The sequence below is a fragment of the Siphateles boraxobius genome, unplaced genomic scaffold, assembly GCF_051911475.1.
Source record: "Siphateles boraxobius isolate OS27281-9 unplaced genomic scaffold, OSU_SipBor_1 9, whole genome shotgun sequence".
NCBI lineage: Eukaryota > Metazoa > Chordata > Actinopteri > Cypriniformes > Leuciscidae > Siphateles > Siphateles boraxobius.
The window spans coordinates 13172924-13196873 of record NW_027509219.1 but is presented as its reverse complement, the minus strand read 5'-3'; the positions used below and the strand labels follow the sequence as shown (position 1 = coordinate 13196873).

Here is a 23950-nt window from a genome sequence, read left to right as displayed (position 1 = left end):
AGGCTTATACACAAATGTGGTGATGAAAAATATACGCTATTAATAGACACAGTTTTATTTGCTTATTTTGTTACAAGTTATTAAAACCACTATATTACATATGAAGGTCTTTTTGGCATGCAATAATAAGATCTGTTAACAGTTAAGACTACAAATGCCTCTGACAAAGATCACGCAAACAGACATAAAGAGGCTCAAGTCAAATAACTAAATATTCACTGTCTTTTTCTTAACCATATGATCAGTTATTGAACATTTGCATCGATTCAAATAGGCCTGTGTAGTGTGAAACTGTGCTCTTGAAATTAGTTGCCTGAAAAGTATGTCATGGCAACTAAAAATAGTGAATCAAAAATTTCTATAGAGGCCAGCAACACAATTTGGTTCCATCTTGCACAGTGGAATAGATTTGTTTTAAAGTCATGCACTGTGATTTTAGAACAGAAACAGACAAATAGTTTGACAAGGACAAATAATAATAGAGTCAAAACTTATGAGCTTGACTCTTATAACATATTATCAGGAAATCAATGCATTTACACCATTACGTTACTGCTAACAAAATAGACATCACAGAGTGTGACTGTGAAAACTTTCTGATATCATTTTCTTCGCCTAGCTTATCACACAGAGACACTTATATAGAACAACAGGAACAACACTTAATGTAATATTGCCATAATCAAGCATTGTACTCTGTGCGTGTAAAAAACTTTGTTTGGTCTTGCATGGTTGAAAGTGCAGAGACACTTGGCTACAGTATACTTGTATACTTTTTTTGTTTGTGTGTGTGCGTATGATTTTTTTTTCTCTCTCCAAAAACTCCAGTTTTCATTTTTATACCACACACCACTGCCTCAGCAGTGCCTTTCTTGCAGTAGTCTAATATTCTGTCTGCTTTGACCAGCAGGAAGCAGTACACCATCTCACTTTCTTCTGTTGGAGACACTATATGAATGCTGCCCTTTCAGCGGGACACCATTCGCACAAACTCTAAAAGAGACAGAGAGAAAATAAATACAGAGACTTTAACTTAAAAACACTGCATCTATTGTCTGCTTTTACTTTTTATTAGCAAGGCCGTAACGCCGTCTTGAACATTGGGGGAACCAACGTGGTTGAGGGGGGCGTAATTAGTCTTTTTTTAAAAAGTCCCCCTGTGGTTAAAATTAAGTTTTTAAAGTTGTTTATATATCTGTGTGCATGGTGTTTTTATTGTGCTTTAAGACAAAACCATGTGCAATATCATAAGTCAAGACCATTGCTTAATGAATTTCTACTTAAAACTGCAGTGAAAAAAAGACAGTCTCAAAAACGCAGTTTGAAATCGGTGGTGTTTTTGACGTCACAAACTACTCTGTAGCCAATCATGTCAACGTGCTGGCGGGCTTTAGCATTAACCGCGAACTAACAGTGGAGTCTCGAGAGATGCCATGTGATCCCGGTATATTTTTTTGTTTATATGAAAAAGCAATATAGCGGGAATTTAGCAATATAGTTGGTGTGTGATGTGTATTACGATGTATTGATGACCTATATGCCTTTTTCCACTGACGTTCTGAGTTGTTCAAAGCGTTTCTGATGATTGTTAAAAGGCAGACTGAGATGGCGAACGGGAACATATAGCTTGTGTAACATTAGCAACACATTATTGGCTGTTTGATAACATAGTCAAGCAAAAGGCTTATCATATTCATTACTTTTATGTGTCCGACGTTGTAAAGATATATACCATTGTGCAGCGTTTACCTCAGTAAGAGTGAATCTGTAAGCCGGCGTGAATGAGTGGATGTTGGGCTAATTGGCATATCTATGTTTCTGTGTATTATAAATGAAGCAAGGGTTTAGGGTTGCATTCAAGCTATTTTAATGCTGTAGAATTTTTTTCAGAGGAAAAAACGTAATTTTTTAGATCAAAGATGAGTTTTAAGGGAAAAAATGATTGACTAGGGGGAGTTATAAAGGAATTAAACCATTAAAGGATTAAAAGGAATTTAAGGGAAATAAGAAAAATAAACAAGAACAGCAAAAAAAAAGCTCACAATCTAATAGTAGTTGTGAAGTAATACGTTTAAAAAAAAATGCACACAATGACTCTTATTCAAGTGTAATTCAAGTGCGAGACGCGAGTGCAACGGTCATACACGTCCATCTAGCGTGTGTTTACATAGAAAAACAATGGAAAAGTTGCACGTTGGAATGGAAAAACGTGTTGTGTGTGAACTGTCCCTTAGACCGCTGAGGCAGACCAGCCTCAAATTTTTCCTTTTAAAACTTTTTGTCATCTGAACAACAAACAGAGCGGAGCGTAATGAAGAGCGCAAGAGCAGAATCAAGAATATCAAATATCGGGGAGACAATTTGACCATTTCTAATTATTGGGGGCACTTGTCCCTCTCAATGTCTATGGTGGTTACGGCCCTGTTACTGTTACTGAGATTCTTACCTTCAAAGTCTACTCGGCCGTCTCCATTCAAGTCAATGTCTCTCAGTATGTCCTCTAGGTCTCGATGACCAACCTAACAAAAACAAGAATAGATTGTTAAAAATCAGGTGACAGGAACCGTTCAGAAATGTGACTGATCATTCTGGTCTTTTCCTCACACAAATCTAATCAAAATGTGGTCACAATGGAGTGTCATTGTATGGAAAAGAACTGTGTGCAGATTTTTCACAATTAGTAAATCCTAGGTAAACAGCATTCAGGTTTGAGAAAAGGGTGGCACTTTATTTTACAGTATTGTTCCCCATGTACATACTATATTTTAATGATTATAATAACTGGGTCTAACCCTGAGTCTACCCCATAAACCTATTCTTAACCCATGCAGTTGCCTTATATTATTTATATAGTACTTTCTTGGTAAATACACTGTAAGTACTTTGAAAGTGCACATGCTGTGTAAAATAAAGTGCAACCGAAAAAACATGAGGGAGAGTAACCCAATTGCAGATGTTTCATTTTTTGGGTGAACTTTTAACAGAGATAGATCTTTTCTTCTGTATTGTGACATACAACCTACATTGAAAAATTGGTGGGCACTTGGTTCTATCGGTTGTTGATTGGATTTGGATAGAGGTGGATCTTCTGAATGCAAGCAGTCAATTGTAAGAAAGGGGCGGGGTTTAAGCTGTTTTCACCAGTCTATTGAGTTGTGAAATTTTGATTGAAAATTACAAGGACGAAAAGAAAAAAAAGTGAAACATATGCATGGATTCCATCCATCCACCCATCCATCTTCTTCCGCTTATCCGTGGCCGGGTCACGGGGGCAGCAGTCTAAGCCAAGATGCCAAGACTTCCCTCTCCCCAGACACTTCCTCCAGCTCTTCCGGGGGGACACCGAGATGTTCCCAGGCCAGCCGGGAGACATAATCCCTCCAGCGTGTCCTAGGTCTTCCTCGGGGTCTCCTTCCGTTGGGACGCGCCCGGAACACCTTCCCGGGAAGGCATCCAGGAGGCATCCGGAACCGATGCCCGAGCCACCTCAGCTGGCCCCTCTCGATGTGGAGGAGCAGCGGCTCTAGTCTGAGCACCTCCCGAGTGACCGAGCTCCTCACCCTATCTCTAAGGAATTGCCCAGCCACCCTGTGGAGAAAACTAATTTCCCATAGACCCACAACTAATGACCATAGGTGAGAGTAGGAACGTAGATTGACCGGTAAATCGAGAGCTTCGCCTTGCAGCTCCTTCTTCACCACGACAGACCGGTACATCGACCGCATTACTGCAGAAGCTGCACCGATCCGTCTCTCAATCTTCCGTTCCATCCTTCCCTCACTGGTGAACAAAACCCCAAGATACTTGAACTCCTCCACTTGAGGCAGGAACTCTCCACCAACCTGAAGTGAGCAAGCCACCCTTTTCCGACTGAGAACCATGGCCTCAGATTTGGAGGTGCTGATTCTCATCCCAGCCGCTTCGCACTCGGCTGCAAACCGTCCCAGTGCATGTTGAAGGTCCTGGTCTGTTGTGCCACCACGACAACATCATCCGCAAAAAGCAGAGACGAAATCTTGTGGTACCCAAACCGGACATCCTCCGGCCCCTGGCTGCGTCTAGAAATTCTGTCCATAAAAGTTATGAACAGAACTGGTGAAAAAGGGCAGCCCTGTCGGAGTCCAACATGCACTGGGAACAATTCTGACTTACTGCCGGCAATGCGAACCAAGCTCCTGCTCCAGTCGTACAAGGACCGGACAGCCCTTAGCAAAGGGACCCGTACCCCATACTCCCAGAGCACCCTCCACAGGACACCGCAAGGGACACAGTCAAATGCCTTCTCCAAATCCACAAAACACATGTGGATTGGTTGGGCAAACTCCCCTGAACCCTCCAGCACCCTGGAGAGGGTGTAGAGCTGGTTCAGTGTTCCACGACCGGGATGAAAACCACACTGTTCCTCCTGAATCAGAGGCTCGACTATCAGCCGAATTCTCCTTTCCAGTACCCTGGCATAGACTTTCCCGGGGAGGCTGAGATGTGTGATCCCCCTATAGTTGGAACACACCCTCCGGTCCCCCTTCTTAAAAAGAGGGACCACCATTCCGGTCTGCCAGTCCAAAGGTACTGTCACCCGACCGCCATGTGATGTTGTAGGGGCGTGTTAGCCAAGACAGCCCCACAACATCCAGAGACTTGAGGTACTCAGGGCGGATATCTTCCACTCCCGGAGCCTTGCCACCGAGGAGCTTCTTGACTACCTCCGTGACTTCAACCAGGGTGATGGACGAGTCCACCTCCAAGCCCTCAGCCTCTGCTTCCTCAATGGAAGACGTGTTGGTGGGATTGAGGAGATCCTCGAAGTATTCCTTCCACCGTCCGACGACATCCTCAGTAGAGGTCAACAACTGCCCACCTCCACTGTAAACAGCGTTGGTATGGCACTGCTTCCCTCCCCTGAGGCGCCGGACGGTTTGCCAGAATCTCTTTGAGGCCAACCGGTAGCCCTTCTTCATGGCCTCACCGAACTCCTCTCAGGCCCGATTTTTTCCCTCCACAACCACCCGTGCTGCAGTCCGCTTGGCCTGCCGGTAACTGACAGCTGCCTGAGGAGTCCCACAAGCCAGCCAGGCCCGATAGGACTCCCTCTTCAGCTTGACAGCATCCCTTACTTCCGGTGTCCACCACCGGTTTCAGGGATTGCCACCTCGACAGGCACCAGAGACCTTACGGCCACATCTCCGAGCGGCCGCGTCGACAATGGAGGTGGAGAACATGGTCCACTCGGACTCAATATCTCCAGACTCCCTCGGGATCTGGTCGAAGCTCCACCGGAGGTGGAAGTTGAAGATCTCTCTGACAGGGGGCTCGGCCAAACGTTCCCAACAGACCCTCACAGTATGTTTGGGTCTGCCAAGTCTGTCCAGCTTCTTCCCCCGCCATCGGATCCAACTCACCACCAGGTGGTGATCAGTTGACAGCTCCACCCCTTTCTTCACCCGAGTGTCCAAGACATACGCCCGGAGGTCGGATGAAACAACCACAAAGTCGATCATGGACCTCCGGCCTAGGGTGTCCTGGTTCCACGTGTACTGATGGGCACCCTTATGCTTGAACATGGTGTTCGTTATGGACAAGCTGTAACTAGCACATAAGTCCAATAACAGAACACTGCTCGGATTGCACGGACTGCACGGGGAGGGCGTTCCTCCCAATCACACCCCTCCAGGTGTCACTGTCGCTGCCCACGTGGGCATTGAAGTCCCCCAGTAGAACGACGGAGTCCCCAGTTGGAGCACTTTTCAGCACCCCTCCCAGAGACCCCAAGCGGGCCGGGTACTCTGCACTGGCGTTCGGCCCGTAGGCACAAACGACAGTGAGAGACCTATCCCCGATCCGAAGCCACAGGGAAGCGACCCTCTCGTTCACCGGTGTGAACTCTAACACATGCCGGCTGAGCTGGGGGGCTATAAGCAAACCCATACCAGCCCGCCGCCTCTCACCATGGGCAACTCCAGAGTGGTAGAGAGTCCATCCTCTCTCAAGGAGTGTGGTTCCAGAGCCCAAGCTGTGTGTGGAGGTGATCCCGACTATCTCTAGTCGGTACCTCTCAACCTCACGCACAATCTCAAGCTCATTCCCCGCCAGCGAGGTGACGTTCCATGTCCCTAAAACTAGTTTCCGTGTCCAGAGATCGGGTCGTCGGGACTCTCGCCTTTGACTGCCGCCCGATCCACTCTGCAACAGCTCCTTACGGTCCCTCCTGCCAGTGGTGAGCCCACGGGAGGGCGGCCCCACGTCGCTTCTTCGGGCTGGGCCCGGCCGGGCCCCATGGGGTAAGGCCCGGCCACCAGGCGCTTGCATGCGAGCACCAACCCCGGGCCTGGCTCCAGGGTGGGGCCCCGGCTGCGCCATGCCGGGCAACGTCAAGGTCCTCGTTTGCATTTCTGTCATATGCTTGGATTATTTGTTCAAAATAAGCTAGAAAAGGGTCAATTTTCATTTCATATCACTTCAAAGTCAGCATGAAACGGAAATTGCATTAGTCTTTTCTTCCCTATTGTGATGTATATCCAAATAAAATTGCTTCTCGAACAACAACAACAACGAAAATTGATTGGTGTGGTTTGCTATTGCTGTGATCTTATGTGAGTGACAGGTCGTCATGCCCTCACGCCAGTAAACACGAAGTTACTTTGATTATAGATAATGAGTGCACATCATTTAAAAAAAAAAAAAGCTAAATAATTCTCTCTACCAAAAGCACTAACCTGTTGTCCCAGCAGCTTCCTCATAGCTTCCCTTAGCTCTCCTGTGCTTATTTCACCATCTCCATTTGTGTCAAACTAAAAACATATTAAACATTTTAGTTAATATTTCTTTATTTTTTTATTTGTATATTATATTCTTTATATTATACAGTAAATATTTATAATATATAACTCTCCACTCACTTCTTTGAAGGCATTTCTGAGCTCTTTTATGCCGATCATGTCCGCTGTCTCAGCAAGGAGTTTAGGTCCCATCAACCCTACAAAGTCCTCGAAATCCACATGGCCACCTACTAAGAAAAAAAGACTGATGTCAATATTTCGTAGTGAAAAAACTTAGCTGATAAGATTATGGCTGTGCGCATCCAGAAGCTTACAGTTCATGTTGATTTGCTGGCTCAGTTCTATTAGTTCCATCTCTGTGGGCATGTATCCCATAGTTCTCATGCAGTTCCCCAGGTCTTTACAGCCGATAAAGCCATCTTTATCCTTATCAAACTCCTTAAATGCTTCTCGCAACTCTTCACTCGTCAAGACAAACCAAACACATGAATGGCATGTTAACACACAGGTTAAATGAAACATGAGGTCTAATTAAACAATAAAAGGTTCAGTTGTAGTTGTAGTTTACACAGGTTTGAAGAAGGTAAAGTAGCTAAAATAAGTTTTCAAGCACATTTGAATCATCTAACTTACCATCAATCTCCTCTGGTCTCAACTCACGATTCTGTAACAACAAAAGATGAGGGGAAAAAAGTCAAAACAACATAAGCAAAGGTTAAATTTTAAAGACAAAACATCAAAAAATTCAAACTCTGTCCCTCACAATAAAATCCAGGTCATCCATGAAATAAAGTTCTTCTGGAGATGGTTTCATTAGCAGAACACCTTTAACCAGTGATGCATCTAAACCACCCAGAGCAGCCATTGTTGCTTCTAGTCGTTCAAAGACACCCTAGGTGTATTAAGACTCGTTTTATAGTGTTTATAGTGCGTTACAAAAAGGTGAGGTGGCCCTGGTCACGTGGCAATGGCATTTCTCCAGCGTCACAGCTAAGTGAACAAATCCCGACAAGTGAGACACATCTGTCCTCATCTAACAGTGACAACCTTTAAAGGCGATGAAGGAAAGAGAAGGAGAAAGATGGAGAACAGAAGCTGTAGCATTCACCACGGGGGAAGAAAGGAGTATAAACATGCCGTCTTTATTGACGTAAGACCATGACATTCACGCACACACACATGTAAAAACATGCAACCTAAATTGTAGACCAAAACAAAGGAGAAGCAATTTATGCGACATAAATACATACGCCTACGCAACAGCATGCAGAATAAGAAAATCTAAATTGCTTATGTAAGTAGTATCAAACATTCCAAGGCAAAGCCACACATAAGCAAGTCCGTATTTACAGTAACACATCAATCACAACGTGCGTGACACTGCAGTAGGTCTATGTGTGTGTTCGGGTATTTGTTGTTTCTAAATTAGAGCTTTCACATCATTCATTCATTTGGTAGATGCATATTCTGGGTCTTGAGTGACCTGGGACCCTCTCTTAGTCTCTTATGCTCAGCAAGGCTGTATTTATGTGATCAAACATACTATAAAATATTGTGAAATATCATTACAATGTAAAATAACTTTTTTCAAAAGTTTAGGGTTAGTAAAAACTTTTTGAAAGAACGTAATACTTTTATGTATACGTTTATGTATAATGTTTATGTATATCAGTTTTACTTAGAGGAACTTACAACTGGTCTTCTGGTCATTTATTTTCAGATACAATATGTCTCTGTTTGATTCCACATCCCAGAACACCCTGACTTTGTATAGCTCAGAAATTTAACTATCAGACTATTTCCCCAAAAATGTCTGTGTTAACATCATCTATCTTTGTTACAACACTTTTTCCAGGCTCTTGAACATGCTCTATAAAAAGGAAAGATACTTTGTGTTGTGTTAAGCAGACAAAGACTCCTGAGGGTGAATGACACCAGAGAATAGTTCACCATGTGGTCGATCAGGAGCTCAGAAACAACATGTTGCACTGATAGAAACACCTTGCCACACTGTCAATGAGGCTCCTAAGAATTAACATGTTAATATAAACACACAAATCACAACAAATATGTTAACATCTATTTTAGCATTATTCCTCCTTTTCTCTGCATTGCTATGTTTTCATATCGTTCAAGGATAGTCAACATTAATGGTAGTAGTCAACAAGACCATCAATTAAGAACAGCAAGTCAGGTCTGTATATGCATTTCAACATTCAATCTTATGCATAACACAAACACATGAACTCACAAAACATCACTTTTGTTATTTATACACTGCCACATCACATGTGTTGTGAATGTCACAGAGAAAGGACTGTCTGTCTATGTGTGAATTTGTATGTGTGAGAGAGACAGATCCCTCAAAGCATTCCCATTATTGAACATTTGCAATTCAGCCAACATTTTCCATTCATTCATCATAACAGTTTACTGAACACATTGTGTAGACTGGCTCTTCAGATCTATACACTCTCACGGTGACTATAAACAGAGGAAGGGAAGGTGAGTGTGAGATAGATACAGGGAGAGATACAATAAAAAACACCAAAGACATAGAAAAGACATAACATACATTATCTGGTTTAATAGCACTGGGGAACAAAATAATGTTAAGAATTTATTAGTTAGAAGACTATTTAAAAGAATAGTTACGAATGTTAAGATTACTACGTTAAAATGAATAAGTTATCATTTAATATACAACACTAAGATTAACAGTTCATGTTTCATATTCATATGGTTAAAACATTCTATATGTAATTATGATTTGTGAATTTACTTCATTTCCCAAGAGGCATTGAGCAATGGAAAGGGCACGTGATGCCGAAAAGTTTGTTGGTAATTTGCAACAATCTTCTTGTGAACGATTTGCTGAACAAGCACGCTATATTTCACTTTGTTTCCTTTTTTTCATTAAACGTCAAAACGAAGCAACGTCTCATCGTCTTTCCTAGTCTATAAGACGATAAATGTACAACAAATAATTCAGTTAACGTGTTCAGTCTGACTGTGTATGCCACAATGAGGTATATTTACAGTTAGTGAATTCAAAAATTTGTTTTATCAAAAACAGCCCATAGATTAGAGAGAGACAAACTTTATCGACATTTAAATCTCTTAGACATCACATTGTGGAAAAAGATAATATAAGTATCAATGTGTAACATGAATGTATTGTACATATCTACACTGTACAAAAATTAGGGGACTTTTTTGTAAAATGTTACCAATTAAATAAGTAGCACACTCAACACACATTAATAAACATCTGAGGCTGGCTAGATTACAGAAAAATCAATCTCAATTTAGTCCATAACTTAAATACTAAAATGTAGAAAACAAATATTTTTTGAAGTTATGAATACAACAAAGATTATTGCATTTTACAAAGTACCAAGACCCTGGATGACAAAACCAGTCTTATGGGTCATTTTTTTTAAATTGAGATTTATACATCACATGAAAGCTGAATAAATAAGCTTTCCATTGATGTATGGTTTGTTAGGATAGGACAATATTTGGCTGAGATACAACTATTTGAAAATATGGAATCTGAGGCTGCAAAAAAATCGAAACATTGAGAAAATCCCCTTTAAAGTTGTCCATTTATGTTCGCGATGGTGCTGCATTCACTCACAAAAATAAATGTTTTATACATTTACGGTAGGAAATTTACAAAATATCTTCATGGAACATGATCTTTACTTAATATCCTAATGATTTTTGGCATAAAAGAAAAATTTATAATTTTGACCCATACAATTTGACCCACAAATATACCCGTGCTACTTAAGACTGGTTTTGTGATCCAGGGTCACTAATGCTAGTTAATGCATTAACTAACATTAAATAACAATGAACACTATGTTTGATATAATTTATTAACCTTATTATAATTTTAATAAAAAATACACATGTTCATTGTTAGTTCACATAGCGCAAGTCCATGAAATAGTAACACAAAAAAGCAACAAAAAAAACACAAAGTTAAAAAATGAAATAAAGATTGTTGTTTTACAGGAAAATAACTTAAAAATGTAATGTTGAATTCAATGTGTTACTTGCCATGTCTTTTAATTTTTTTGTGAATTTTAGTAGCAATTTTTGAGCAAAAAATTTAAATACTACACAAAACGTTCAGTACAGATGCAACTTTAGATTTTAATAATGCATTAGTAAATAAAATCAACATTAACTAAGATTAATAATTGTATTAAAGTATTTTTATGGTTAGTTTTAAAAATTAAACCTTGTTGTAAAGAGTTACCTATTATTACTTATTTATTTATACTTAATTTATTTATTTTTTTTATTATTTTTTATATATATATATTTTGATATTATCACAATCTCTCAAGAAAATCTCTCACAATATCTCTGCCTTTGGCTCGGTTAACTCTTATTTTGACATTTTGCCTTGTTCTTTTCTGTTTCCCTGCTGTTCAGTTTTGGTTTCCTCTCATGTTTTGGTCAGTTCTTCTGTCAGGGTTGTTTGCCACTGAATATATACTCCCTGTTCAATTCAGTCCCTTGTCAGTTCTCGTTTATGAATTATGTGGTTTTGCTTTTTCTCCTACGCTTCTCCTGGGATCTCCTGACTGTTACGGAATACTGATAACAGAGTGGGGAAACGGGAACAAATGTCAAAATAAGAGTTAACAGAAACAAACATAAACCTGACACTATCGTGATGCTATGGTATTTTTATTTCACTATGTGGTTGCTAGGCTGTTCTAGGTGGTTGCTTACTGGCCCAAATCAAAAGTCCACCTTCACATTTCCATTATATTCAGGTCCCTATACATCTGGCTCAAATACCTCCTTCAATTCCTTTGTTTTATCATCAGTCAGGTGAAAATCGTAAGTAAGATATCACAAGCCGCCTGGTTTGTATCATTAATGTGTAAATGGTAGTGCCACACCACTAATAACCATTATCTGGAAACTGATGAGAACCAAGGTGTATGCAAATGAAAATAACTGGGACACATTTCAAAATGTAAATTCACTCCCGTCTTTTGTTTGACGTGCAGAATGAGGATTCCAGGCTTCTGCAATCAGCATTCATAGGCTCTAAGATTATTCAAAGATTTGCCCTGAAAGCCTGAATTCATTCAAAGTATGCCTTGATAGTACAAAAATATGGTGGTCTTTACTGATAATTAAAGCTAAAAATAGCTCAGTCAGTGAAATAACAATGGAAAAATGGGGCACAAGATGTGCTTGGATCTCAAACAAATTGGGAGAAAACATCATGAAACAGAACATAACACCACTCATTTTTACTTTGTAATCTTTTTGTATAACATGTTTTTTCTTTAAGTGTAGACGTCATTAAATGGGGTTATTTACGGGCTCTTGGTAAATTCAGTACATTGGGAATCAGTGCAGTATGAGGTGTTTCATTAGTCATTGGTTTAAGAGAAATATCTGCAAATGGGAGAGAGGAGGGTGTAAATGAGAATCTGTGTGTGTGCTTAGAGAATGGGAGGAGAGTGGGTCTCATTCAGACATGCATATTGCCATTCTCACAGCTGACACAGCGGCACACACACACACACACACACACACACACACACACACACACACACACACACACACACACACACACACACACACACACACACACACACACACACACACACACACACACACACACAGTCACTTTAATGCTCACAAGATGCAAATCAACCAATACTGCTTTTGTTTGATTCTGATTCTGATTATCTGCTTAGATATATATATATATATATATATATTTATATGGTTACACTTTGTTTCTGTCCCCTCAGACAATAAGTAACTTTTCACCGTGTCAACTAACTGAAAGCTAGAAGTATGAAAGTATTAGACTATTAACTGTTAGGGTTAGAATAAGTTGACATGTTGCCAACTATAGAGTCAGTAACAGGTCGGTTGGAGGAGCATCAAAATAAAGTGTTAGCAGATATTAAGCAGGCAGTCTATAATACTCTAATGAGAGTTAGGTGATATTTAGTTTAAAGTTAACTATAGTCAACAGAATGTCTAAAGGAGACCATCAAAATAAAATGTTGACGAAGAGGAAACCACGAGGAGATTTGCTCCAATGAAAAGACCTCAAACCAGAACTCAAACTCGCAACTGCTGATAAGCAGAATTCATTTTCAGATGTTTTATTACTGATTGCACAATAACTAAATTATCATTAGAATACGACAATAAAAAATATCATATGCATTGTGAATATGTTATTATTTTAAATTTAAATTATAAAATTGTGTAATTATCCAAACAATACATTAGATAGGCCACTTTACATGTGAATATTGGTGCATTGAAAGCCTCCTGGGAAATTTGTATTCACGAGTTGGGAAGTCGTAATTACAACGTCACGTGTGTTCAAATAACTTTGGTCGGAGCAAAATGGCGATGTAGGCTACCTTTCTTGCATAAAATTCAATCCGGTTTTTTACCTCTACATCTACAAAATGATGAATAAAGAATGTGCATTGGTGTTTTTTGCTTGTTTATGTTTTCATTCAATTTAAGACGGTGCTGTAAATTGAATCTGTATATTTTAGCGAAATATCGAAATATGTTTTGTATAAATACAATAGATACATTGACGATTATGTTCAGTTGGTTTCTTTTTCACTCTTTGACCTGTTCCTGTTTACCTTATTTCCTAGTTTCCTTGTTTGTTAGCCCCACGTCTACTCATGTTTATGCTACCACATTCCTTCTTCGCAGTGGGATAGTCTTCTTTGTTTTTAATAAAGCTGCAACTAGATCCTTCTCCTGCTTTTGCCTGACCTCACCAATATATATATATATATAATCGATAAGTGAGCTAAAATGTAACCATTCAAAATGGTCGGCAAACTTGGCACAAACCACACTTATCCTTGCTGTAAGTGAACCTGCTCTTAATGAATTTTGTATTTTATCCTGCAGTTGTGTTTATTATTTCTGAGAACACATGTTGGCATTCGCAGTTAGCATTGTTTTTCCCTTCTCATCACAGTCCTGTCAGTACAGACCTATTACAACCCACCTTTGAGTTGCAACTTACAAAAATTGTAATGCAGGTTGCAGTTGCTGTCCTTGTCCTTTATCCTGAGCTTAAAAGTATTCATAAACCTTTCAGAAATGTCATAGCCACGCTTTCATATACAAGCCATGACTATGACATCAAAGCTTTTTGAGTGGATACAGAGGCCAATTAATGGTGCTTCTGTTTATGTTGCTCGGTTATCTGTGACACACAGATAAATGATATTTTCTGGCTCTCATTTTGTTCCTTAAGAATCTCTTTCTCTCTCACATACGCACATATGCGCATCTTTTTATCTGTCATCCTCCATCCATCTCTATTTCCCCCTCGTTTTTCTCCATGAGATGATTCATCTTGAGAAACAGACTCAGGGGCCAAAGCCCTTCTCTGCCTCTTCTCCTCTAATATGTTAGTTTTATCTATCCCCCCGTCCCCTTTTCAAGCTCTCTGTGAATGTGCAACCTACTTTTAACTGTCACCTCTCATCCTGTCAGCAGACACAGTCACAAGCTCAACATGTACTCAAACACACCCATCGCATTGCAATGCATCTATCACACAATATCTTTCATAAGTACACCTAAACAAACAAATATGTGCATAGGCAAATAATTCAACGGCAAAAGCAGTTTCTAAAACTGTCATAATACTGGTGCATGCATTATTGTAACAGGATAAAGATGAGGCAAGACTTGGAAAAAGAGGATTACTTTAAAGCTGTGATTCCCAACCGGGGAATATTTAAGTGGAATTATAAACCTGCGCACATATATTCAAACGCACATAACTATAGAATCAATTCTTAATGCGCATGTGAACGCCATCAGCGTCTATCACAGGTTCACGTTTAAAGTCTGTTTAGAGAGAACGGTGTCGTCTTAGCGGCCCCTAATTTAATAACAAACTATAATTTAACCGGAAGTGAATCAATCAAAACTAACTTTAGCTGGAAAAAGCATTTTTCAAGAGCCACTATAAAACCAAACCAATCTCTGTTACCTTAAATTATATGTTTATCTCTGTAAAGCTGGTTTGAAACAATCTACATTGTTAAAAGCGCTATATAAATGAGGATGACTTGACTTGACTTGGTTTCCACGGGGAACTTGTTGAAAAGATGTTGTTTTTTCCCTGTTAAACATAACATTTAATAGATTAAATTAACTAATCATATTTTGTTCATTTTCGTTTTAAGGAAACTGTTTTATAAATGTGTGTGGATGACACTCATAACAGAATGAGTAAGTGAGTCTGATTTCCACCGTCATTATTGATTGTTCTTTTTATTTTTTAGTTTATTATTAGTTATATTAATGCTAGTAATAACCTATTGCTAACTAAAAGTATACTGCTGCATCAAGATCCACCTCTCCTCTCCTTCGCCTGTCCACCATAACAATGACAGAAATTTTAGTTTAGACGTTTATAGCAGAGATGCTAGAGCCTTTGACAAGTGTTTGACAACAGACACAAAAACATATGAGGGGAACGACACACGCGCACAAAGGGTTCTGAGGCTAAGAATAGCGCTAAAGAGAAGGGGAGACCATATCTGGTTTAACATTTACGAGATTCGTGGAGGGAAAGAGTCGCATCGGCCTCAAAGGACAATTTTGTCAGTCTTATTTCAACACCCGAAAAGGCAAGTGTTGGGAATTCAGACAGGTGTGTCACCCATGTTATCTGAAGCCTGTTACACTGCATTTCTGGTAAATTGTGTTTACACACACCAACACACACACACACACACACACACACACACACACACACACACACACACACACAGTGAGAGACTGTAAGCCAGCCTCACTGATTCATACAGCGTCTGAGGCTGACAGCCTAAACAACATACTTGCAAACAGAAGGTTTCTCCCAGTGATGTGAGATTCCTTCACGAATGCCAATGAAATAGACCAAAATTTTACACATGAATGATGCATAGGCAATAATGGTGATTTTATATTAACTGTTTAGTAAATTTAATACATTTCAAATTAAGTAAGAAACCCCATAATAACCATCGCAATATAAACAATGACAGATGGAGGGTTACTGTGAGAAAAGCTCTGACCTCGAAGGCGAAAATCATAATTGGTCTCATTTGTCGATGTTTTCTGACTAGCCGCCAGGTAATTTGACCCTTTAATCTAACAAGTGGTGTTTTTTTTTGTAATTTTTATTTTTACGATTTGTACATTGAGAATAGCTCTGACCTTGGACCCGGATATAATTAATTGGTCTGATCTGGTCTATGTTTTATGACTAACCATCCAGTTTGTTTCCACCCTCAAAAAGAAGTCTGTCTTATTAAAATGGATTCTGAAATGGAGCGATTTGGTTTTAAAAGCTTTCCGGATAACAATAATAGGACGACCCACATTAGTGTAGCTGCAAATGAATGCATGTGTGTTTGTGTGTGATGTTTTATAACCGTATCAAAGTCATTGTGCCATCAGACATCAGAACCGCTTTTCATCATTTATACACAGAATCTCTTTTTGATATATATGCCTAAAAAAGATTTGCATTTCACAATGAGACGTTGTATTTATCGATTCAGCCTTTCGGGTGTCTAAAGCAACAAAGGAGCATCCGGAGCTCATCCTTCCAGCAAAGACTCTTTTATTATTAATGCAATTGATTTTCAAAGCAAACTTCTGTCATTTGTGTATACCGAAGGCAAGCTTCCACAATGTAGACAGCCATTTAATCAGCGGCATCTAACAGATGTTTCCTGTCAGAAAGCGTTTGATCAATAAGGAAACACTGGGATACACTGTGAAAATGAATTCATATTCATTCCGATAATATTGCTTATTATATGTTCCTTAATCAAAAACATCTTCCTGGGTTACATATTTTGTTGATCCTGGAGCAACATTCCTGTACAAAAATGTTGTCCATATACCCCTAAACCTAACCATATATCCTTAACTTCTCCCTAAAATCAGAGGGAAATTATAGGATAATAACACTGATGTAGAAGCACATTACCCAGGTTGTAAGCCTAAACTTGACATAAACTGTAAACCTGTCCCTCAAATCTGATTGGTTGATTGGAATGTTGGTCCAGGATCAGCAAAGATGAGGATCCAGGAACATGTTGCACTTGGTGAAATCAGGTTTTGTAATTTGTGTTACTCGAGACACAGATACTGTTTCATAATAGGGTATCATATGCCAAGATATTGAGTTGAATGGTAAACTGGTCTCGGCAGCCAAATTCGTGATTCCCACAGGCAGCTATTTTCAGACTTGAATGGGGAAAAAAATGAAATCTTCGTAACTGTTTGTTGAAATTCTGTTTCAATGACATATTTCAAATAATAAAATCTGAAACCAATTGCATCATAAATTGTGTTTCTTATAACAAATCAGTCAAGCAAATGCAGGATGGTCCAGCAAATACGTTTTCATATTGTTGAATGAATAAATGTGATTGGCTATTTTAACTGTAAAGATGTCGTCACACTTACCTTACAAATTATTCTGTGTGAAATCCAGTGATTTCAACAGGAATTCACACAATCCAGAACTTCACATGAGGGCGAAATATTTCCCCATGCGGATTTCTCAGCGGGTTCAATTGGTCATGCAGATTCACCATAGTGACGAACTGAAAGATTTTGGGGTTCGAACGTGTCTTGTAACTATTGACAATAGACAAAGGACTTTTTGGCCTGCAAAACTATACAGAAATTTTGCTAAAGTGGCCACACGCACCTTGATTTCTTAAACAACTATGGAGGAAGACACATCATTGCCATATTACAGGATGACAATGTAAAGATTCATCAAGCTCAAACTGTGAAAGAATGATGTAGTCCAAACCTTAAATTCATTGTAAGTGTTTGGGGTGTGCTGGAGGAGACTTTACAGAGTGCTCGACTCTTGCATTGCCAATTCAAGATCTTGACAAAAACTGTATGCACTTCTTGAAGGTAATAACATCACAACATTTATTTCCATCAAAAGGTGCATCAATTTTTGGTCAAGATCTTGAACTGTTGCCAAACATATAACACAATAAAAACATAATAATCACTTCAATAATTATCCAACAATAGACTCTTCAACATTTACCAATTACCGATTTCTTTTTCTTTTCTTTTTTTTGTCCAGGCAGTGTATTTGTGCTAGTAGGGCTGCCATTCTGAATTTTTGTTTAAAAGAAAATGCTGCAACAACACTATACGACCAAAACAAAATATATTAGGCTATACTTAAAATTTTCAGATTAAATGTGCCCTCTTTGGATTGATTTGATCATATGGAATATGATGACATCCATTTTTTTCCCCACACAATGGCTTTGTCTGTCCGCCATTGTGAATTTAAAACTTACTCTTTCAAACTCTTTAGACATTTAGGTACATTAAACAATTGTAATATTCCAAGAAGGTTAATGTTGACATCCAGCAAATAATAACATCATAAGGACATTCCAAGAATGTTGTTCTAAGGACATTTTCTTTCAACATTTGAGAACATCAAGTGGGTTATAAATAACATCATAATGTTCTGAAAATGTTGTTCTCAGAACAGCATCATAAAGTCATTCCAAGATATTAATATTAATAATGTTATAAGAATGTTGTATCAATATTATTTAAATAACGTTTTATCTTAACATTTACATAACATTTAAAAAAAAAAGTGAAAGTTGTGGGAACATTCCCAGTTAGCTAAGATTCCACCAAATGTAACTTGGTGACAGATTTGTAAGCATTTGATTTAGCCTATTGCCTGAGTAGGCTAATTGTATATGACGTTTATACACTTCGCTACTAAAATCATGACTGACTAATAACATGCTAGTAGCATAAAGTTTGTTATTGACGTTATTGGCCTTACAAAAGCTATATTTAAATAACAGCCCTTTAAAAGTCGTATTCTCCGTGTGTGTTCGAGCCTTACCTGTCCGAACACTGAGCTGAGGAACGGACGCAGGTTAAAATCCGCTTCAGAAGATGCTGCGCTGGACCGCCCTGATCTCCGGGAGGAGCGGCTGGAGGATGCAGGCACCGGCGAGGATGAGGCGGTGGAGGGGGGACACGCCTCTCTGCTCGCTGACGACCCTGGTCGAGCCAGATGAGGTGATTCAAAAAAGAGAGCCGTTTCGTCTCTGGACTCGGAAAAAGACTGAGTTCTGGTGGGCATGCGAGCGGCGTGAGAGTGTTTGGGTCGGGGTTCTTGGGGCAGGTCGTCCCGGGTGGACCGGTGGTGGTGATGGTGATGATGACGATTATGGTGATGATGATGATGATGATGATGATGGTGCCGTCTGGTGGTCCTTCGTTCCCTTCCACCTGGAAGCTCCGACAGGTCCTCCTGACTGTGAGCCGTGGAAAGAGCGTGTCCATGGGAGTGGGAGTGTTGTGGGTGGCTCTTCTGTGCGCTACTCCGCGTACCGACCAGTGAGGGGTGACACAGGGGTCTCCGCGAGCTCGCATCGCACTCCGCCGAGTCCGCTCCAGATGACGCCGTGGATCGCTGATAGTGTGTCCGCCGAGCTCCGGGGTGATCGGGCGGCTGAGCCGCGCTTCTGGCCGGTGCGGAGGATCTGAGTAAGGAGGTCGTCGATTCGCTTTTGGGGAGAGTGAAACTCATATCCTCCGCTTAGTAAAATGCCCTTGAAGGTAAAGGCTGAACTCTGAGGTGTCTCATTATTATCGTTTGAATAGAATAGCCCAGCGTTGAGTGCTGAGAGTACATCGGCACCTCCTCGATGGCATGTTGAAATGATGCTGTCGAGATCTCCTCTCTGAGTTGGTGCCACCTGATTGCTCCGTATGAGAGCTATTCTGGTAGGACGCGTAGGTAAGGGGAGATGGGCTCGGAAATAAACCAAAAAAGATTCAGAGGGAGAGAGAGAGAGAGAGAGAGAGAGAGAGAGAAAGGACACGTGGACCGTTTTGTGTGCATCATCACATGCCTGTGGGTGACACAACACAACATGCAATGTATGGACCAAAAACATGTTGAAAAAGGATCCCTCTCTCATTGTCTATTTGTGATATTTGTTAAGGATTCTTCATATGCATAAGAGAGTTGATGGATTCATATATATTATAAATCATGTTAACCACTGTCCACCCCTTATGGGCATAATTAAAAACTTTCCAAAACACATTAAATATTATTCTGGTACATAGAAGCAAAGCACATTTATTTATGTATATTCTGAGCTCTTGTTTAAAGATAATATATATATATATATATATATATATATATATATATATATATATATATATATATATATATATATATGTGTAGTTTTGATGGAAAATGTGTATTTAATATTTAACTTTTGAGATAAGTTTATTAGACAAAATATAAATAAAGTTTATAATGCATGTTTACTAAAAAACATGTATTTAATTGCCTATTCAATTATGTATGTAAACTTCTGAGGTAACAGGTTGATCAGATTAAATGTAAATAAAATCATTTATAATTTATGTCCTGTCTATGTGCAAATTCTGAGCTAACTGGATTATCAAAACATATATTTAATATTTGATAATGTCCAGTATTGATAATCACATTTCCACTTAAAATTGTTACATTAAAAATTCTATTCATTAATAAGCTTATAATGGCAAAGGTAAAAAAAAATAGGAGATCATCAAAAATACTTGTCAGAGGAGTTTGACATTCGACTTCCCTTTTTACATACAGACCTATCGGATTTTATTTCTAAGCCCAGACATCTTCCCTAAATTGACCAATCGTGTCGATCACGATCACATAACTGTTGCTAAGAAAATCTAAAATAAAATAAAAATCAGTAAGAAAATCTAAAATCAGTTTATGCAATATGGTCTGTTTGAACTTTATGTTAAGAACTTTTTGTTTTCTTTACAGAGTTTTCTCATTTTTCCAATGCTCAATTTGATCATTTTAGTCTTCAGTTTTTTATTTATTTATTTATTTATTTTAAATTCACTTCCACCATCTTGAATGTGCTCTGTGTCCCCGGGGTGGTAAAGTTTTCAGAACGCATCATGTTGAGGAGTCTTCTCTCGCCCACAGATTCTCACTTGATTAAACACAGAATCCCTTTGCACAGCATGTGCAGGACATCCCAGCCTCAGGCCACTCCATGGTCCATTTATTCCTTATGAACCAGAACTGAGATAACCTGCATAAAACATGACATTTAAACTCAAAAGTTCACCTCTGCCTTGCACATTTCCAAGCCTTATTTCTGAAACCGCATCTTCAAAAGATGTATGCAAGCATACACAACATAAAAGGTAAGGCTGTAATCTATAGAGTTATATTATTAGGAAATTGAGACATTGTTGTTCTCTTTTGCCTGTGCTATCATGCATGAAAAGAAAGAGTCATCAACATTCTTTTATTAGTCTTTCTTATAACAGAATAAAGTACTGTAAGTACTAAGAGAAAATCGTAGATTCTGATTATCCTTCAGAGAAAATCAACCTATTTCTCAATAAGCACAATTCTCCTCAATAACCTGAATTCTCAAAAAGCATAAATTCTGACAATATACTTCAATTTTCTTCTGTTTATGTGTCTAGACGATGCATTTCAGGTTCTTTCAGCAAAGGGCCTTTTGTTCTTTACTAACAGGGTTTGATGCAAATTACAGACATACGATGTGGTATATCTGCACCTTGACTTTGTAAATAGGGTGTATAATCAGAAGTTTATTTTCTTCTAAATATTCCTGCATGATGAGTGTTGCCAAAATAAATGTTGTCTAATGCAAAATTTAATTTGACATTTTTTAGCGTCTCCCGTCTTGCTCACTTTTGTTGTTGTTGCATTCGCCCAGGTTGTTAGGTTACAAATGGTTCTATGGTGCGTAGCCTAAGCGTGCGTGCGTGCGTGCCTGCGTGCGTGCGTGTGTGTGTGTGTGTGTGTGTGTGTGTGTCTTGTCTGCTGTTGCTCAGGGAATGTGCCCTGCAGTGTCCCTGTCTGCTTCATAATGTCGCTCCACTACGTTGCCAACCTCCAACAGCTGTCGCGGTTTTCTCTCTCAGACACTGCTATTGTTTAAAGATGCCCTTTTGTGCTAATGTAGGCCTTGCTCATCCAATTAAAAATCCTAACCTTGACCTTCAGAAGATGAGTGGAAACATTCATTCAGACTCGTTATTAGCTGCTCTTTCAGATGCCCTGTCACTTCCATCTTGAAATGACTATCTAGCTCCCCCTTGCGGCAATTATCCTACATCGCAATAAACTGATGAACGTTTCTGTGCAAGCGCAATCAATATCACACAGAACGTCTTTTTTCAATGTAATATATTTTAACTTAAACGCTTTCGTCTAGAGCATGTTTAGCCTACGTGCGAGACTTTTAACATTTTTGCATTGCACCAATTCTAGCATCACTGGCTGCCGGTTCGCTTTAGGGGTGATTTTAAAATTCTCTTATTTGTTTACAGTGCCTAAATAACCTAGCTCCCCCCGACCTTTCTGAGCTATAAGTGCAATACAATCCCTCCAGAGGTCTCAGGTCAGGGACACAGAAACTTTGAACTATCCCACGGTTCAGACTAAAACTAAGAGGTCATCCTGCCTATGCCATTGCGGCCCTACATTATGGAATAGTTTTCCTTTTCATGTTAGATCTGCGTCAGTCACGTCTGAAAACCTATTGTTACTCAATTGCTTTTAATAATCTGTAATTTGAATTGTTATTTGAATTTTGTTTGTTTGTCTGTTGTGTACTTTTACGCTGTTACGTAAAGCAAATTGGTCAGCTTGCCTGTATAAATTGTGCTATATAAATAAATTTTGACTTGACTTGACTACATAGAAAATTAGTGAAAAAGCTGCGCAGTGGAATGAAAAAAGAAAAGAAAAAGTATGGCGCAATATGTACATTTTCTACATACATTTAAATAGTGCTATTTGCTTAAGTTAAAGGTGCATTGTGTAATATTTCTGAGGATCTATTGACAGAAATGCAAGATAAGATCCATAACTATGTTTTCAGTGGTGTATAAAGATCTTGCATAACGAACCGTTATGTTTTTATTACCTTAGAATGAGACATTTATATCTCCATAACCGCGGGCACCCCCTTCTATGGAGGTCGACATATTGTGTCATTATGTTTCTACCGTAGCCGACAGCGAACAAACAGCGTTACAGAACGTATTTTGTCACTAAAAAGAAGTTTTCAGTGGTGTATAAAGACCTTCCTTAATGAAATGCGCCGACATGTTTCTACAGTAGCCCTAAACGGACAAACGCGTTTGGTTACTATGTTGCTCTTCGTGCAAGGAAGCAAGCTTAGTTCAGCGAATAAAACACTGTCACAATGATGAACAAGTAACAATAATATTCGCAATAACATATACTTTACTGAATAATTAAGTAAACATCTTTCTTAATTTATCCTTGTAAAGAAACCTCATTGCTGAACTGGCTACTCTCTGCTGTCTCAGACCATGACATATTTTCCAGTCAGCCACCGTAACTTTTGTTGGTTGCAATTCGTAAACTCACCACTAGATGCCGCTAAAAAAAACACACTGCACCTTTAATGTGGCCCGGATGTGACAAGTTAAGCTAATGGGGAACATTCTCAGAATTTTGGCGAAGGTTCTCTCAAAGTTATGAACAAACAACCTTCCACTAAAGTTAATAGAATGTTTGTTCAAAGTTATCTGTCTCTAATAACATTTATGTCCCCATAACCAAGAAAAAACGTTTTTTAAACATGCAAAAACCCAGACATTTTGAACGTTCAGAGAACATGAACAATATGAACATTAGTATATTTTGTTGGCAGGGAAGTGTGTCTGCTGCTGGGAATTGGATTCGACATTTTACATGTTGGTTCAAAGGCCATTAATATTTACATAAGAACATGTAGTTTGGAATGCCATTCTAATGATTTTCTGCAGTATTAAGGACTTATGAACAACAACACTGACTGAATATTAGATCTGCAACCTCTGCAAAATGCAATCTGGAGAACAGAAATGGACCGTAGGTGGATTGCATCTGACTTTTATCTACCGTTTTATTCATCTACTATTTATCTCTCCCTTCTGTGTTAGCAAAAGAGGAATATGTATTATGTAAATCTCCAGAGCTGCAGTCTGATAATGTCTGTGCTTTGCAGCACTAGCCTTCTATCTGCCACCCC

At 39.2% G+C, this 23950-nt stretch overlaps 1 protein-coding gene across 1 annotated transcript; it reads right to left on the bottom strand.

The window, feature by feature from the left end:
* Window positions 1-17: 17 nt before the first annotated feature.
* cabp1a (calcium binding protein 1a) lies at window positions 18-19659 on the bottom strand. The gene is made up of 7 exons (XM_077224082.1): window positions 18733-19659; window positions 7410-7440; window positions 7091-7234; window positions 6897-7006; window positions 6714-6788; window positions 2447-2519; window positions 18-993 (listed from the first exon to the last, which is right to left on the bottom strand). The coding sequence occupies exons 1-7, from the start codon at window positions 19423-19425 to the stop codon at window positions 968-970; spliced, it is 1152 nt and encodes a 383-aa protein (XP_077080197.1). The 5' UTR covers window positions 19426-19659; the 3' UTR covers window positions 18-967.
* Window positions 19660-23950: the final 4291 nt, after the last annotated feature.

What these genes read in the sequence shown, in the direction of transcription:
- cabp1a (XM_077224082.1), bottom strand. Translation starts at nt 19,425, where the DNA reads ATGAGTTTCACTCTCCCCAAAAGCGAATCGACGACCTCCTTACTCAGA. An exon ending in TCAGAAATGCCTTCAAAGAA is followed by an intron (nt 6,789 to 6,896) that starts GTGAGTGGAGAG and finishes ATATGTTTTTAG; the next exon opens with TTTGACACAAATGGAGATGG. An exon ending in GGAAGCTGCTGGGACAACAG is followed by an intron (nt 2,520 to 6,713) that starts GTTAGTGCTTTT and finishes TGTTTTTGTTAG; the next exon opens with GTTGGTCATCGAGACCTAGA.